We start from the raw sequence: 16801 nt of genomic DNA, 5'->3' as shown, positions 1-16801 counted from the left end.
GCACTGTGGAAATCGTCTGTAAAGTGCACACCAAGTAGCATCCTTGGTACTACTAGGAAAGCGTACTGACCCTCACATAAAGGTGCACTGAAGTGAATTAATTATAACAACAGTTATTGCTCTTTATCGAGTGTTTGTCATGTGCTAGACTTGATGCCAAGTGCTTTTGTGTATTTTATGTTATTTAATCCTTGTAGCAACCCTGTTGATAAGAAAACTGTGGATCAAAAGATCAAGTGATTTGTCTATGCTAGTAAGTGCCGGAGCCAGGATTCAAACCCTGGTTTGCCACATTTGAAATATTTCTATTTTCAGCAGCTAGAATCCCTTTTATTAACAATAGTAAAACAGATCATAATAATGGATGCAGTTTTATGCTTTAAAGTTATTGAACAAAGTATACCCAGTTCTGATTATTACCACATTGGCCCCTTGTGCAGCTCTCCAGAAACTGCCCTTTCTGGCTTGCATTTGCTCAAGGACTAAGAAAGTTGGCGTTCTGAGAGGCTGCTCACGCCATCCTCCAGAGGCCCAGATGCGTGTGGTCTACAGGACCCCTGACAGCAGCCGGTTCTATAACTCACACGCCATTGCTCTTCTGAGAAAGGTACAAAATGCAGCACTGTATAAATAATCTCTAAAGGTGCATCTAGAGGCTGGCGCGGGGACACACGCCTGTAATTCCAGCTACACTGGAGGCTGAGGCAGGAGAATCGCCTGGGAGGCAGAGGTTGCAGTGAGCCGAGATCTGAGCTAAGATCACACCACTGTACTCCAGCCCAGACGACAGAGTGACACTCCATCTCAAAAAAAAAAAAAAAAACAGGTCCATCTAGTAGAGAGTAAAATAGTTCAAACAGCTCAAGTACCACCTCATGGAAATCCTTATGACTCATTGAATAAGGCTGAGCACTTTGGAAATGGTAACTACAGACTGTCCCATGATTTGGGAGGGAGAAGATGTCTTCCTAAAGATATTGGAGAAGTTAGATGGTGAGAAATGACCAGATTACAGTCTGTCTCCCAGAACGTGAGGCCCCGCTACCAGCGTGGCTCACATGTGGGTCTCAGTCAGTGTCAGCGAGGTCTTCCTGTCCTCTGCTGGTTAGAGGAGCACCCAGGCTCCTCTGCAGTAGAAGCGCTCAGGCTGTGTTTGCTCTTCGGGAGAGAGACGACGGGGCTAGTGGGGGTGGAGGGTGAGGGGCAGCTGGAAGAAGCTGTCTGCTCAGTCATCATTGCCACATCAAGTAATTTGTCACAGACTCTCTGGCTGATTTTTCAGCAAGCTCTCATGGACTTGCAGAGGTCACTGAGGTGAGCTGTGTACTGTGTGTAAACACAACACTGATGGGGGCTTCAGAACCTCTGCTACCCCTGGGATTATAATTTATTGAATTAACAGAACCAAACAGAAGAACATGTAAGCCAGAGTCAACAGAGGGTTATAGGAATGACCCGGGCTAGCCTCTTGGGACTCTCTTGGCTTCTAGGCCCTGAAGGGAGGGGTCAGTCATCTGGATTGGACCTCATTTTGTAGCATTAGTTGAACACTTATCATTGACAGGGCCCTGTGCTATTCACTTTACATGCGTTGCTTCCCTTAATTCTCACAGTACTGTGAAGCAGGTACTGTTATGCTTATTTTACAGATGAGAAAACTGAGGCTCATTAAAGTTCAGTAATTTGCCCAAGGTCCCACAGATAAAGATCCTGCCTTCATGGAACCTTTATTTTAGTGGGAAGGGAAGAGATTAATTGTGAAAGTGATTGAGGGTCTAAGGATGGGTATAATCTGGTTCCCGGGACTGTGTTAGCAATTGTATTTCATAGACTGTAAGAGGCCTCAATTCTGAGGTGCAATATTATTTTATACACCATTAAGGGAAAAAAAAATTTCTAATTTAACAGTGACATGCATTGACTAAAAGATACATCCCAGTTTAAAAGATTAAAGTGTTTCCCTTAGAGTTGATGAAATATGGTACCAGCCTTCTTTCTTGGGTGCCAAGAAAGAGTGGAATGTTTCCATCCTGAGTAGAATCTGATTCATGGCTGGGACCCATTTGGTTGAGGTTTGTTTCCTGAGACACACCCATTATCATTCCTGTCTAGAAGTGGAGCACTCAGCTGGGGTTCAGGGAGCTGCCTGTCCTGGCTAGTGCCTGAGGCTTCTTCCCAAAGAAATGGACTCAGCTAGTATCGAGGAGGAGCAGGAAGGTTGAAGAGAATCACAGATGGCAGGAGGACACCGGCCCACTGCCATGGAGAGCTTGCCCGGGTCTATCCTGGGCAAGTATATAGTTATATATATATATAGTATGTATATATATATAGTTTGTGTTTTGCAGAATATTATATAAATGGAATCACAGTACTTAACCATTTGTGTCTGGCTTCTTTCACTTAGAATAATGCTTTATCATTCACCTATGTTGTTGCCTGTATCAGTAATTTTTTCCTTTTTATTGCTAAGAAGCATTCCTTTGTACGGATGTATTGCAGTCTGTTCATCCATTCACCAATTGACAAACATTGGTCTGTCTATGATAAAGCTGTTGTAAACATCCAAGTACAGGTGCTTATGTGGACATACGTTGCCATTTCTCTTGGGTACCTACCTAGGAGTGGGATTGCTGGGTCATGTGCTAATTGCATATTTAGCATTATGAGTCACTGCCAACTATTTTCCAAAGTGGATGTGCCATTTTGCATTCTGACCAACAATATGTGAGATTTTCATTTGCTCCACATTCTCTCCACCTACAGATACTTTTGTATTATCTGATTTTTAAATGTGATCCATTCTAGTAGGTATGTAGTAGTATCTCATTGTGGTTTTAATTTGCATTTCTCTAATTACCAATCATATTGAACATCTTTTCATATTCTTATTTGCCATCTGGTATATTCCTTTCCCCTAAAGAAATTCCTTTAGCATTTTCTCTAGTACAGGTTGACTGTCAATGGCTTCTTTCTGCTTTTGTTTGAAAAAGCTTTATTTCACCTTCATTTTTGAGAGTAATTTTTGCTGGGTATTGATTTCTGTGCTGACAGCTTTTTTCTTTCAGTACTTCAAAGATATTGCTCCATATTCTTGTGACTTGTATGGTTTCTAGAGGTGTATGCTCTATCTTTATTCCCCTGTATGTAATCTTTTCCTCTTCCTTGCCTGCCTTCAAGATTTTATCTTTTTGGTTTTCAACTTTTTTTTTTTTTTTTTTTTTTTTTTGAGACAGGGTCTTACTGTGTCACCCAGGCTAGAGTGCAGTAGTGCAGTCATGGCCCACTGTAGCCTCGACCCCCTGGGCTTAAGCAATCCTGCCTTAGCCTCCTGAGTAGCTGGGACTATGGGCATGTGCCACCATATCCAGCTAAGTTTTTAATTTTGTGTAGAGACAGGGTCTCACTATGTTACCCAGACTGGTCTTGAACTCCTGGGCTCAAGCAATCCTCCTACCTTGACCTCCCAAAGTGCTGGGATTACAGGCATAAGCCGCCATACCCAGACTGGTTTTCAACATTTAACTATGATGTGTCTTCTTTGTGTGTTGGTTTGTTTTTTTGTTTTGGTTTTTGTTTTGCTTTTGTTTTTGTTTTTAATTTTTTGTTTGTTTGCTTGGGTTTGCTAAGATTCTTGGATCTGTAGTTTGTCACCTTTTATTGATTTTGGAACATTTTTCACCATTATCTCTTCAAACATTTCTTCTATATTCTTTTTTTATTCTTTTGGCATTCCAGTTACACATATGTTAGACCATTTGATATTGTCCTACAGCTGTTGGGTGCTCTGTTCTCTTTGTTTTCCCCTTTGTTTCATTTGGGGATAATTTCTATTGACCTGTCTTCAAGTTTATTGATTCTTTCTTCAGCTGTGTCTAGTCTCCTGATAAGCCTATCAAAGGAATTCTTCAGTGCTTGCCTCAGCAGCATATATACTAAAATTGGAAAAAAACAGAGTAGATTAGCATGGCCCCTGTGCAAGGATGACATGCAAATTCATGACGCATTCTATAATTTTAAAAAATTCATCTCTGATATTGTTTTATTTCCAGTAGTTTTATTTTTATTTTTATTTTTTTTAAGAGACAAGGTCTCACTCTGCCACCCAGGCTGGAGTGCAATGGTGCAATCATAGCTCTCTGCAGTCTTGACCTCCTGGGCTCAAGTGGTCCTTCTGCTTCAGAATCCTGAGTAGCTGGGACTACAGGCACACACCACCATGCCTGGCTAATTTTAAAATTTTTGTAGAGATGGGGTCTCACTGTGTTCCTCAGGCTGGTTTTGAACTCCTAGCCTCGAGAGATCCTCCTCCCTTGGCCTCTCATAGTGTTGGGATTACAGGCATAAGTCACCATGCCTCACTTCCAGTAGATTATTTACTGTATTCATCATGTAGTCTCTGTCTGATAGTTCTAGCATCTGGGTCATCACTGAGTCTAGTTCTGTAGATTGTTTTATCTCTTAACCATGTCTTTCCCCCCTGCCACCCTTGCTTTTATATGTGGATTGTAATTTTTTATTGAATGCCATACACTATGTATAGAAGAGGCTGAGATAGTGTTTACACCTGGGCAGATCTGCATAGTGTAGGGACTGAGCCAGTCTGTCAGAAGTTGAACTGGGTTGTTTCTCTCACTACCCTCAATGCACATCAGGCTTTAAACTCCTCCAGCAATGGGTTGCTATCAGCTTGTGCTTAGTGTGGAGCCTAGGGTACCCATGAGTTTTCCTCAGTAGTCCTGTTCCATCCTCAGCTTTGAGGAGTTCCTACATGCCTGTGCTGCAGACGGGCTCTTTTTCCATCCTCTTTCCCTCCCTCAGTGGTAGGCTATGGCTGCTTGTTACCTGGCTCTACTCATGATGAGGTCATGGGAGTGGTTCTTGGTTCTCCTGCCCTGTCCTCAGTCTTAGACAGGATGTGAAAAGGCCACCGGCCTGAGGTCTTTTCAGCATTCCCACACCCTTCTTCTCTCCCTGGCAGCCAAACACTGCTTGCGTCTGTGGTGGATCTTGGGAAAGATAATTTCTTGCCTTCCCTCCAGGAGTAGTAGAGCTCTGCTTTGCATTGGCTGCAGGATCCTGGGCTTAAGAGGGCTCAAGGCAACCAGGGACCAATGGCTTTTGCTTCTGCGCTTCCCCCAGAAGCAGTGGATCTTCACCTGGTTACTTTGACAGGAAGGAGAATTTCAAGGAGACTGAAATTTGGGTTTGTGAAATGGTGTTTGGTATAGACTTTTCTAGTCAAATCAGGTCTACTCCCTCCCCCAGAGGCAAACAGATTTTGCTTCTGCCCGTTTTCAGTGGCCCTGGGAGTAACAGGATTTGCTTCCCCTCTCCCAGCGGCCGAAGGCTTTTACTTTCTTAGAGAGGAGAGTCCCCTCCTGCAAGTGCAAAGAGAAGGAAGTGGGCAGTCTTTCATGCCTGTCCCCCAGTGGCAGCCTGTCACCTCCTGCACACTTGTGCCACTCAGGGGGACTATGGTCTGCTGGCCAACCTAAGTCACTTGTGAAAGCACTGAGTAGAGGTCTGTGCAGAAAAGCTCGCAAGTGAGGGCAAAATGCCCATTGTGTCTGGGATGCCCAGTTGCCCTAAGCTAAGACACTAGCCCACTCTCAGCCTTTAAGAGTTTGTTAAGATTTTAGTGCTTTCTTGTTACTTCTCTGGCAGTCACCTCTTCCTCCTGTGTTCTCTCAAAGATGAAACTATTTGTGTGGCCTGACTCTCCTTGGTGGGGCTTTGACTTTGTAGAATTAAGTTCCCCTGGTTGTCATGAGACCTCAGCTGAGTTTTAAGCTTTTTCTCATTGTTAGGATGGAAGCAGCATTCGCTTGTTGTTGTTGTTGTTGTTGTTTTGAGATGGAGTCTTGCTCTGTTGCCCAGGCTGGAGTGCAGTGGCTCAATCTCAGCTCACTGCAACCTCCGCCTCCCGGGTTCAAGCAATTCTCCTGGCTCAGCCTCCCTAGTAGCTGGGACTATAGTCACACGCCACCAAACTCAGCTAATTTTTGTATTTTTCCTAGAGACGGAGTTTCACCATATTGGTCAGGCTGATCTTTAACTCCTGACCTCAGGTGATCCACCTGCCTCGGCCTCCCAAAGTGTTGGGATTACAGGCGTGAGCCACCGCACCCGGCCTGCTTGCTGTTTTCTACATCCTAAAGGGAACCAGAACTCCCCCAAAGCCTGCTTTTTAAATCCTAGCCCTGACTGGGCACGGTGGCCCATGCCTGTAATCCCAGCACTTTGGGAGCCCAAGGCGGGCGGATCACGAGGTCAGGAGATCGAGACCATCCTGGCTAACATGGTAAAACCCTGTCTCTACTAAAAATACAAAAACAAAATTAGCTGGCCTGGTAGTGGGCACCTGTAGTCCCAGCTACTTGGGAGGCTGAGGCAGAAGAATGGCATGAACCCGGGAGGCGAAGCTTGCAGTGACCCGAGATCATGCCACTGCACTCTAGCCTGGGTGACAGAGCGAGACTCCATCTTAAAAAAAAAAAATTCCTAGCCCTACACTCCCTCCCAAGGAGTTTCAGTTCTAAGATCTTGTTTACATTTCACCATGTAAGACAGGAAACCACTGCATACCCTTTCTAGAACCTGCCTATCAAAAACAGGAGTCCAGAGAAATCAAATGTGCTCAGTACAGAGTGCTTAGAATCTAGCATGTTTCCTCACTGCAGAAAGTCATTTCTTGTGCCTCAGTTTCTCTGCTTGAAAACGTGGTCCCTCATGGGAGCGTTGCAAGGATACTGGGGACACACGAGCAACTGTAAAGCCTTTCTCTTTTGACGACTTTACCTCATCGGGTGGCTCCCCTGCAGAGAGGCCCCAGTGGTTTGTGTGCTTTGTCTCATGTGCCGTCGCACATTCCTGTGATACAAGAGCAGGTGGTGCTCTCTCCAGCCTTGAAACTGAGAGAAGCAAGAGGCCCGCGAGTGACGTGCAGCCCCTGCCATCACTTGGCCCTGCCAGTCCCAAGTCCAGACTCTCTGACTCCAGCCCAGCCCCAACCTAGGCCACACCACTGTGCTGTGTGCTAATTCTAAGGTCTCTGGGGGGAAAAACATCTCCACAGTCATTTGTCCAGAGTCTCAGCGATTCATTTTGTGACTCGATCCTGAAACATAAGACTGTCTGGTTTTACAGATAGAAACAGTGTCCTAAATGGGATCCTGCTCGTTAGGAAGCCTTTAGAGCCTTGGTGTTGGAAGCGTGCCTGTGGCAGAGGCCCAGACTGAGGGCGTGGTGCCTTTTTCTCTCCTACAGCTCTTGTCGGCGCCTGCGGCGGGAACTACTCAGCCATGTCTTCTGTGGTCTATTCCCCTGACTTCCCCGACACCTATGCCACGGGGAGGGTCTGCTACTGGACCATCCGGGTTCCGGGGGCCTCCCGCATCCACTTCAGCTTCCCCCTATTTGACATCAGGGACTCGGCGGACATGGTGGAGCTTCTGGATGGCTACACCCACCGTGTCCTAGCCCGCTTCCACGGGAGGAACCGCCCACCTCTGTCCTTCAACGTCTCTCTGGACTTCGTCATCTTGTATTTCTTCTCTGATCGCATCAATCAGGCCCAGGGATTTGCTGTTTTATACCAAGGTAAGACATCCTTGCCTCCTTGGGGGCTCTTTAGGGCCCATGTGCCTCGGGCTTCTCTTCTTTACCCTTGTGACTTGGGCGGTTCTTGCGGGGCAGATTGGGACTCAGGAACTACTGACTCAACTTGCAGATCATCCCGAGGCTGTGGCTCCTTCCCGACCCCTATTTCATAACTCATTTATATTTCATGAGACAGAAAAGAGGTGAAAACCTGTCAGTGTGGCTATTTTAGTAGATCTAATGGCAGGGACCTGCCCATGGAAGGAACTGCACCAGAATTGAATAGAGCAGAAGGCTTGTTCTTCATAACTCGTGCTCTCCCCCGCTCAGCTCTGAGTCTCCATAGCCCTGGCCCCAGTTAATTGCTTTTTCTCTTCCAGCCGTCAAGGAGGAACTGCCACAGGAGAGGCCCGCTGTCAACCAGACAGTGGCCGAGGTGATCACAGAGCAGGCCAACCTCAGTGTCAGCGCTGCCCGGTCCTCCAAAGTCCTCTATGTCATCACCACCAGCCCCAGCCACCCACCTCAGACTGTCCCAGGTAGCAATTCCTGGGCGCCACCCATGGGGGCTGGAAGCCACAGAGTTGAAGGTAGCGCTCTTGACAGTTATAAAGACAAAAGCACTTGGGTGTTTCTTATTCAGAGGCAGGTTGGGACATTGACTCTGTGACCTATAGTCTGTCCTGGCTTTTGAGGGAAATTTTCTTATTAATTGGTTCCTTAGTCCTGAGGGAAAAGTGCTCACCTCCAAAGATTAGGCAAGTATGCCTTTTATGCATTGTGACTAATCAGCTAATCCCGTATTTTCCCACGTTAAGATTATCTTTCTAGAGCCCCACATTGAAACTCCCTAAATTTATTGGCATCCCAAGAACTCCATTCATTCACTCACTGACTCATTCATTCAAAAGATATATAAGTACTTCAGTGGTGCCAGGCACTATGCTAGGTACCGGATTATAGAGTGAACCAAACACAATCCCTGCCCTTCTGTGACATATAAATGAGAGGAGAAAGAAAGCAAAATAAAAATCAGATAATTATAAGAGCTATGAAGAAAAGTCATGCAGGACCAGGTGCAGTGGCTCACACCTGTAATCCCAGCACTTTGGGAGGCTGAGGCAGGAGGATGGCTTGAGGCCAGGAGTTTGAGACTAGCCTGCGCAACATAGGGAGACCCTTTCTCTACAAAAAATAAAAAAATTATCTGGGTGTGGTGGTGCACACTTGTGGTCCCAGCTACTTAGGAGGCTGAGGTGGGAGGATGGCTTGAGCCCGGGGGTTCAAGAATGCAGTGAGCTATGATTGCACCATTACACTCCAACCTGGGTGACAGAATGAGACCCTGTCTCAAAAAGAAAAGAAAAGAATAGAAAAATTAGCTGGGCATAGTGGCACATGCCTATAGTCTCAGCTACTCAGGAGGCTGAGGCAGAAGAATTGCTTGAGCCCAGGAGCTTGAGGATGCAGTGAGCCAAGGAAGTGATGCTTTTATGAGCTGGTAGAACTGGAAAGTACCCTCAGTAGTGACCGAGCCTGGAGGCTTTCAAACTGCCCGGGGGCCCCTGCAGGACCCACCATAGAAGGTTAGGGAGAAGGGCCTGTCCAGCACTTCCTGTGTGTCATTTGGCTATGGATCTCAGTAGCATCTCATAGGCCACATCTCATTCCTCAGATGAGGAAACTGAGGCCCAAAGAGTTTACATAACTCCACCTGTGGTTGCACAGTGGTCCCAGTGGCAGAGACAAAATGCATGTCATCCCTTTAGATTCTGAGTCCAGTAGACTTTGGATCATCCTGCCTGCCTCTCCCTGAGAGTGACTTGTAGAACAAAGGGAAGTATTCAGAACACCTGGGGCCCCATGCTTAGCCTGGGTCTCAGCTGCTCCTGAGGCTGGGTTTGCTGACTGCCCTCCCACACCGGCCTGCAGGGAGCCCCTCAGTCAGACTTACTCACTTGGGTATTCTATAGCCGACTTCCTTTCGGAAACCAGCCACAAACAAGCCTAGTAAGCTCTATCTTTTGCATTTGCAGGATGGACAGTCTATGGTCTGGCAACTCTCCTCATCCTCACAGTCACAGCCATTGTAGCAAAGATACTTCTGCACGTCACATTCAAGTGAGTACAAGAGGGAGCTGCCCGATTCCAGGAAAGGGAAGGCTCAGAGTTGGTTTTCTATGATGCTTCATTTGTCTGGGTACAACTGTAGAATCAGCAGATGATTCCAAGGCCCTCAGTCCTAGGGAATGGAAGGCAGCAGACATACCCCTTCTCTGTAGAGTGAAATGTACAACTGGACAAATCTCATTAAGGTTTGAGGGATTTTGTTTGCTGTGTCCAAAGCATACAATTTCAAGGAGGATTGCAACATTCCTGGCTTAAAAAGCAAATGTGCTAGTCCCTTATGGAGATCTTTATGCAGGATTGAAGATAGCTAGGACGATGCGGTGCATACTTTCTGATGCCTTCTAGAAATTGAGAAACATCCTTAGGAAGAGAATTCTCACATTTTATTCACTATTGCTTAGTAGTTATTTTAAAACAGTTATTGAAGAAACTTATGGAAGCTTTATCATTCAATTCTGACCAATTTGGGGGAAAATATATTTCCTTCCCTTATTTTGCTACTCAAGTCTAACAGTTGCGCCTTCCAGGAAAGGGGCAATTGTTCATGCTACTGATGTTTGTGTACTTAGAGGGGAGCTTGTTCTAATTTTTCCTAGACCCCTACTCTGTCTTTCCGGTGGTTTCTAGTCGAGGCTTTTCTCATTTCACAGCCTCCCTGAAAATGTATGTATGTCCACTAAAAGCTGTCTTTTTCCTGACCGTCTCACTTGCCCTGTGCTACAGACTTCTCATACATTCAACGCGAGCTCTTCTATTGCCTTGTGAAGGCTGCTTTTGGCCACATTGGAACCACTTTACATAGACACCTCCACTCTACACTTGAAATTTTTCAGTGGAAATAATGTCCTCCTGTGTGTGTGTGTGTGTGTGTGTGTGTGTCTGTGTGTCTGTGTCCACGTGTGTGTGTGTGTGTCTGTGTGTGTGTGTCTGTGTGTTTTAAAGTCACAATTCACATGTTCTGGGGAAGGCTCTCAGGCTCAGTCCTGACCACATCCCCTGTGGCAGCAAGAAAGCCCGATGCTTCCTATAGCATCCAGCATCTGACAGCATGGCTGAGGCCTTAAAGTGCATGCCTAACTCTCCTCTGACATCAGCTGCAGCTTCCCTGCCAGGCAGCTGCCGGGACTGAACAGAGTCTGGGCCAGCACCGGAGGCTAGACGGATCTCTGCTTGAAGCAGAGAAGTTTTGCGTTTATCTTGTTTTAGCTAAGTGGGCTTCCAGGTGAATGGCATTTGAAGATAGTTCTTTTATTTAAAATAAAAGAATTTGAAAAATCGCCGGGCGCGGTGGCTCAAGCCTGTAATCCCAGCACTTTGGGAGGCCGAGGCGGGCGGATCACAAGGTCAGGAGATCGAGACCACAGTGAAACCCCGTCTCTACTAAAAATACAAAAAATTAGCCGGGCGCGGTGGCGGGCGCCTGTAGTCCCAGCTACTCAGGAGGCTGAGGCAGGAGAATGGCGTGAACCCAGGAGGCGGAGCTTGCAGTGAGCCGAGATCGCGCCACTGCACTCCAGCCTGGGCAACAGCGTGAGACTCCGTCTCAAAAAAAAAAAAAAAAAAAAGAATTTGAAAAATCATATTCTCTCAGGCTGGGCTTTTCCAGATTCGAAGAATTCCGCTAGTTAGAAAGTTCTTTGTTATTCTGATGTGGACGCTGCCCTGCTGCACTTGGTCTCATTTCAGCTGTACACTAGTCCTTCAGATCTTTAGAGGTGGCTGTGAGGTCCTTCCCAGACCTTGCCCCACCCCATTTCCTAGATACAGTATCTCATGAGATGGTAGGTTGTTTGGAGTGCTTTGTTCTAATCTATTGGAAAAATTATTTATCTGCTTGACAGATCCCATCGTGTTCCTGCTTCAGGGGACCTTAGGGATTGTCATCAACCAGGGACTTCGGGGGAAATCTGGAGCATTTTTTACAAGCCTTCCACTTCGATTTCCATCTTTAAGAAGAAACTCAAGGGTCAGAGTCAACAAGATGACCGCAATCCTCTTGTGAGTGACTAAAAACCCTGCTGTGCCTAGGATTCGAGGGCCCTCTTTGAGCTCAAGGCTGCTGGGGTCAACCCCTCCTGTGGTTCTTCTCTGACAGACTCTTCCCTGCCTCTCCCTCTGCCTTGGCCTCTTCGGGGGCGCCCTCCTACAAACTAGGAAGAGGCACCCTGCGGCCAGGGCAGGCACAGCCTGGATTCCTCCTGCTTCATCGGTTGCACTTAGGAGAGAGACTCAAGGCCCTGGGGCCCAGCCCTCTCTGCATCTCTCTCTCTGATCTAGCTAGCAGTGGAGGTGTCAGGACAGTGAGGCTGAAATGACAGAGGTGGTCATGGCTGGCACTGGGCTCAGGTACATTCTAGATGGCTGTCAGGTGGTGGGTAGGTTTAGTTACATTGAATTTTTCTTGCTTCTTCTCTTCTCCTGGTCTTTATGGCTTGGAACAGGGCCAGACAGGGAGAACTCTCAGGTACTCTTGGGAGTTGGTCTGGTCCCATGCAAGTGTGGACTCCTGCACATTAGTGAGGTGTAAAGAAGGTGGTGTCTGTGCTGCCCTGGCAACTTTGCTCTCCAGATGCTGGACTAGGATGGGCCTCCTCCAGCCTGGGAGGGTCTGAGAATAAGATCTAGTGACCCCCATTTATATCAAACCTGATACTTTACACATGGGCTTCTTTCTAGATTCTTCTTTCCATAGCTCATGGAGCTGCAGGGAAAGCTTGAAGAGCTTTGGTCATATAAAACATCCATTCGGCCGGGCACAACAGGATTATGCCTGTAATCCCAGCACTTTGGGAGGCTGAGGCGGGCAGATCACCTAAGGTCAGGAGTTCGAGACCAGCCTGGCCAACATGGTGAAACCCCATCTCTACTAAAAGTATAAAAATTAGCCAGGCGCGGCTGGGCGTGGTGGCTCATGCCTGTAATCCCAGCACTTTGGGAGGCCGAGGCGGGCGGATCACGAGGTCAGGAGATCGAGACCATCATAGCTAACACAGTGAAACCCCGTCTCTACGAAAAATACAAAAAATTAGCAGGGCTTGGTGGCAGGTGCCTGTAGTCCCAGCTACTTGGGAGGCTGCAGCAGGAGAATGGCGTGAACCTGGGAGGCCAAGCTTGCAGTGAGCCGAGATTGCACCACTGCACTCTAGCCTGGACGACAGAGCGAGACTCCGTCTCAAAAAAAAAAAAAAAAAAAATTGGCCAGGCATGGTGGTAGGAGCCACCTGGGATCACTGAGTAGTAATCCCAGCTACTCAGAAGGCTGAGGCACAAGAATAGCTTGAACCCGGGAGGCGGAGGTTGCAGTGAGCCAAGATCGCACCACTGCACTCCAGCCTGGGCGTCAAGAGTGAGACTCTGTCTCAAAAAAAACAAAAAACAAATAAACAAAAAACACCCATTCATTTACTCATGCAACAAATTCTCCTGCAAGCTTTTATGGGCACTCAGGATTGGATTTATCAGCCTTGCCCCTGAGCAGCTCGTGGTCCTATGGAACCTGAGCCAGGCCTCGGTCTCTCTATGATTGGCTCAGCTAACTCTCAGTTCAGAGCAGAGAGTATCAATCTTGTGTTTTTGCCTTTAGGCAGCACTACATGAGACATGGGGCCTGTGGTCCTTCCTTCTGGCGTCCCCCGTGTTAAAAGATAAAAAACACCCCAAGAGCCATCCGTGCTCTCTGCCCCTCCTGTGGGGACCATGTGGGGTTAGGAATGGCTTAGTGGGGAAGGAGAGGGCTCTTGTCCCCAGTCCCATGTCACCCTGTCCCATAGATAGGGAGGTGGGCTGCAGAGATTGGTGCGAGGAGAGGGTGGGTTTGGGAATTGGAGCTCCTCCAAGGAGCTCCTCCTAAGATTGAGAGCTGCAGCTGTAGTGGCTGCTGGTTGGGAGGTAAGTGCCATCGCTAATTTAAAAGTCCTTGCCATCTGGAAGCAGGCTTTGTCAACAGCAGCTGAGAAAAGCAGACTGTGCCTCTGCTGGCCTTCTAGGCCCTCGTCAGAGCGTGCCTCTCCCCAAGGCACTCGGGCCTGGGTGATTGTTGCACCTCTGGCCTTGGCGTTTCCTCTTTGCAGCACTTTGCCTACCTCCCCCAAGCCCTGAGCCACTGCCTGCTGGGGCTCCTACTGAGGTTCTGGCAACACCGCTGCACCTGCCACCCCTGGGAGGAAAGAGGGCCACACGGGAAGTGTCTGCAGGGCGAGGTGACACTCGGCAGCCTGAGTGCAGGAGAGGTGCTCAGAGCTTCAGGCAAAGGGGCCTTCAGAGGAGGGAAATGGAGCAATGTGTCACAGGCAGACAGGGTCAGGACTGCCACCCCAGGCCCCGTGGGAGGCCAGCTGAGGGCACAGAGCTGCTCGGTGCAGGCTTCATGCTTTGATCTGGAAAGAGCAGCTGTCCGCAGGCCTCTGTCTCCAAGAGGCCCGTCACACAGGAGGACCGCTGGAAACATCGACACGTGCAGTCTCCCCTCCAAGCTATTCACACTGATTGTGGAATCTCAAACACAAGTGTCAGGTGTGTGTCATCCCAGCAGGCCCTGTGCTGTGAATAGAGCCATGTGCAGCACAAAGGGAATGTGGCATGTGGCCCCAGGAAGAGTTCACCCAGCCAGGGGGCAGTTGTTCAGTTGCCTGGGGCTGACACTGACCACTGTCCTCTGGGGTGTCCTACAGCCCAAATGCCCACCTTGCCCTCCTCACATCTCAGTCAGGGGAGGCCATGCCCAGGCCAATGTGCTGTCAGAGCCTGCAGTGGGGGCAGTACTTCCTTGGAGGGCCTGGGAGGTGCCGGGGATGCCCCAGCGCTTCTCCTCCTGCCTGGCCCTGGCATGGCCCAGTGCCTCTAGGATCAACTTACAATCCGTGGAACAGCCCCGGGAAACCCAAACCTGGCTCAGGACAGCGTAGGGGCAGGAGGGCTGTAAATCATCCCAGGCTAAGCCTCCATGGGTGCTGGGTCCTGCGGAGCCTGGCTATGGGCTCAGTTAGAACCACTTAGAAAGTCAGCGACAGCCCACAGAAGGCCACTGCAGCTAAGTAAACACCTGAGAAAGAAACTGTTCCAGAAGAGATGACGTGGGCTTCCAGGAGCATGGAGGAGGTGGCACTTGAACTTTGAGGAAACTCCTTGGATGAGATAAAGTGGGGGTTGGAGGTGGCAGGAAGAGGGTAACCCTGGGAAAGTCAACGTCAGAACGCATGGCAGAAGACTGTGGAAGAGGCAGGGGAGGGGCTTTGGGGACCACTGTGGACAGAGTTCTGAAAGCACCCTGGCCAAAGCCTCTCCTGAGGTGACAGAGCGTGGGAGGAGGCTGCAGGGGCACTGGGCCTGCGTGCCATCCTCACCCTGTTCCCCGCTGGCGCCAGGCCCTGCCTTCTTGGTACATGTGCCAACAGGAGGCCCTCACCAGCTGATCTTGTCACTCTCCGTGGTGACTATGCCTTGGCCAGCTGTGGCCCCTAGTTTCTAGCAGTGTTTCTCAGTGTCCTTGGCCCTTCTGAGAAGGCAGGCGGGAGGCACACGGTGCCCTGTTCTTCCCCGTTTGTCCAGTTGCTTGCAAAGCAGAGAATGAGTAGGAATGAACCCGAGTGCCTTCACCCACCCTGTCCCCCACATCAGGACAGGCTTGAGGCCTCTCTGGGCGTGAGCGAGGAGACCAGGCTGCTCTAACTTCTGAAGAGTGGGCTCCGGCTCAAGACTCCAATCGGCCAGAAGCCCACAGAGATCAAAGCACTAGCAAGTTCAGCTGTCCTGGCCCTCAGGCAGAACCCACTGGAGTGCCTGGGTGTGGCTCCACCCACATGACCCACTGTCAGCCCAGGCAGGAGCCTTCCTGGCCAGGCTCAAGATCTGCCTGCAGCCCAGCCAGGCCATCACCCAGCCCCGATGCATCCTGGCACTGCACACTTACTCTTCACAAGCACTTATATGCGGATGGCCTCTGAGACCCTGCCTCCCTGGTCTGCTGAGGCCAGGCCAGGTCTCCCACGGGGCTGGGCAGCTCCCCACCCCACCGCCTGGCACAGTTAGGTCTCAGATCTCCCATGTGGTGTTTGATGTCGGCTTTTGTTCCTACCTTGGGAGTTTGGATTGTTTCCTCTGGTGTCTTTGTTTACCTTCCTCACTGTTCTACCTCCTGGCCAGGTCTCAGCTTAGCTTCCCTGGTGTGGGGTGTTTTTCAAGCCTTCCAGCCACAGCTGTCTCCCCACAGGCTGGATGGCTCAGGGGTGACAGGGCTTCACTCTCTGACTGCAGACCCCTGGTGGGCACATCTCACAGGCTTCCGTCTTGCTGAGTTGAGTACAGAGGCAGAAGTGAGGTGTGGAGGAAAGTCAGAGGGAAATCTGCTTCAGAAAGGAAGGGTCTTTAGACACGAAGCCTGGAGGGCCCTTCCCCGCCTGCACGGGAGCTGCCATCGTGGGGCTCATGCACGTCAAGACCTTCCCACATCCAAACTCACCTTCCAGCAGGGATTTTGACTTTGGATGACAAGGCTTTATTTGTAAATATGCTCTTAATATGCAACTTTGAGAATAAAATAGAAACATCATGTATTTTAAAATATAAGATGAAGTGTGATGCACTGTATACAATTTAATATATATTTTTAGGATTTTGTTATTTAAGAAAATGGAATGTAATGGTACTTTTACAAAAGAGAAAAAATGTTATTTTTACTTTCTGGAAAAAATAAATATTCTCATTGTTGTAGAAACAGTGATGGGCCCTACGCTGTCATTTCTACGGGGGTTCCCCAGAGACCTTGGGACAAACAGAGGGTGTCTGTGGTGGGATTCTTACCTTCCCTCGGGTGCCAGTCCTCACCTTTTGGTTGCTTTTTCCTAGTAATGCCTCTAAATTTCTTCCAGTCTTGTCACGGCTTTGACCCACAGCTGACCTTCAGCTGGTAAGATCGGAAAGATTAGGTACTCCAAAACCACTGCACTGCAGCGCACATCCAAGGAGGGTCAGGGCAGAGCACAGCGCTCTGCATCAGAGAAATCTGGGCTCGAGCCAGCCTGGGGTTGGTCCCTTGACTCCTCAGCCTCAGCTTCCCCATCTGAAAAGGGTA

The 16801-nt window shown here is 48.8% G+C and overlaps 1 protein-coding gene, 1 non-coding gene and 1 pseudogene across 4 annotated transcripts in view; all 3 read left to right on the top strand.

Annotated features, from left to right (window-relative positions):
- The window catches only part of KREMEN1 (kringle containing transmembrane protein 1), a 74379-nt gene extending 57935 nt beyond the window's left edge, over positions 1-16444 (top strand). The window contains exons 6-9 of one of the 2 annotated variants that reach the window (XM_050806819.1): positions 7270-7602; positions 7983-8141; positions 9639-9723; positions 11574-16444. In XM_050806819.1, the coding sequence (XP_050662776.1) occupies positions 7270-7602; positions 7983-8141; positions 9639-9723; positions 11574-11742 (746 nt within the window). In that variant the 3' untranslated portion in view covers positions 11743-16444. Of the gene's footprint in view, positions 1-7269; positions 7603-7982; positions 8193-9638; positions 9724-11573 lie in introns of both variants that reach the window. The other variant, XM_050806818.1, reaches the window with a different exon arrangement.
- On the top strand, positions 3912-4018 carry LOC126929971 (U6 spliceosomal RNA). The gene has a single exon (XR_007717397.1). It is a non-coding gene; the product is annotated as a U6 spliceosomal RNA (small nuclear RNA).
- Positions 14286-16444, top strand: LOC126963988 (uncharacterized; annotated as a pseudogene). Its single transcript, XR_007729273.1, has one exon. The product of XR_007729273.1 is annotated as an uncharacterized LOC126963988 (transcript).
- Positions 16445-16801: the final 357 nt, after the last annotated feature.

This window comes from Macaca thibetana, chromosome 10, assembly GCF_024542745.1.
Source record: "Macaca thibetana thibetana isolate TM-01 chromosome 10, ASM2454274v1, whole genome shotgun sequence".
Taxonomy (NCBI): Eukaryota; Metazoa; Chordata; class Mammalia; order Primates; family Cercopithecidae; genus Macaca; species Macaca thibetana.
This window is presented reverse-complemented; position numbering and strand designations above follow the sequence as displayed.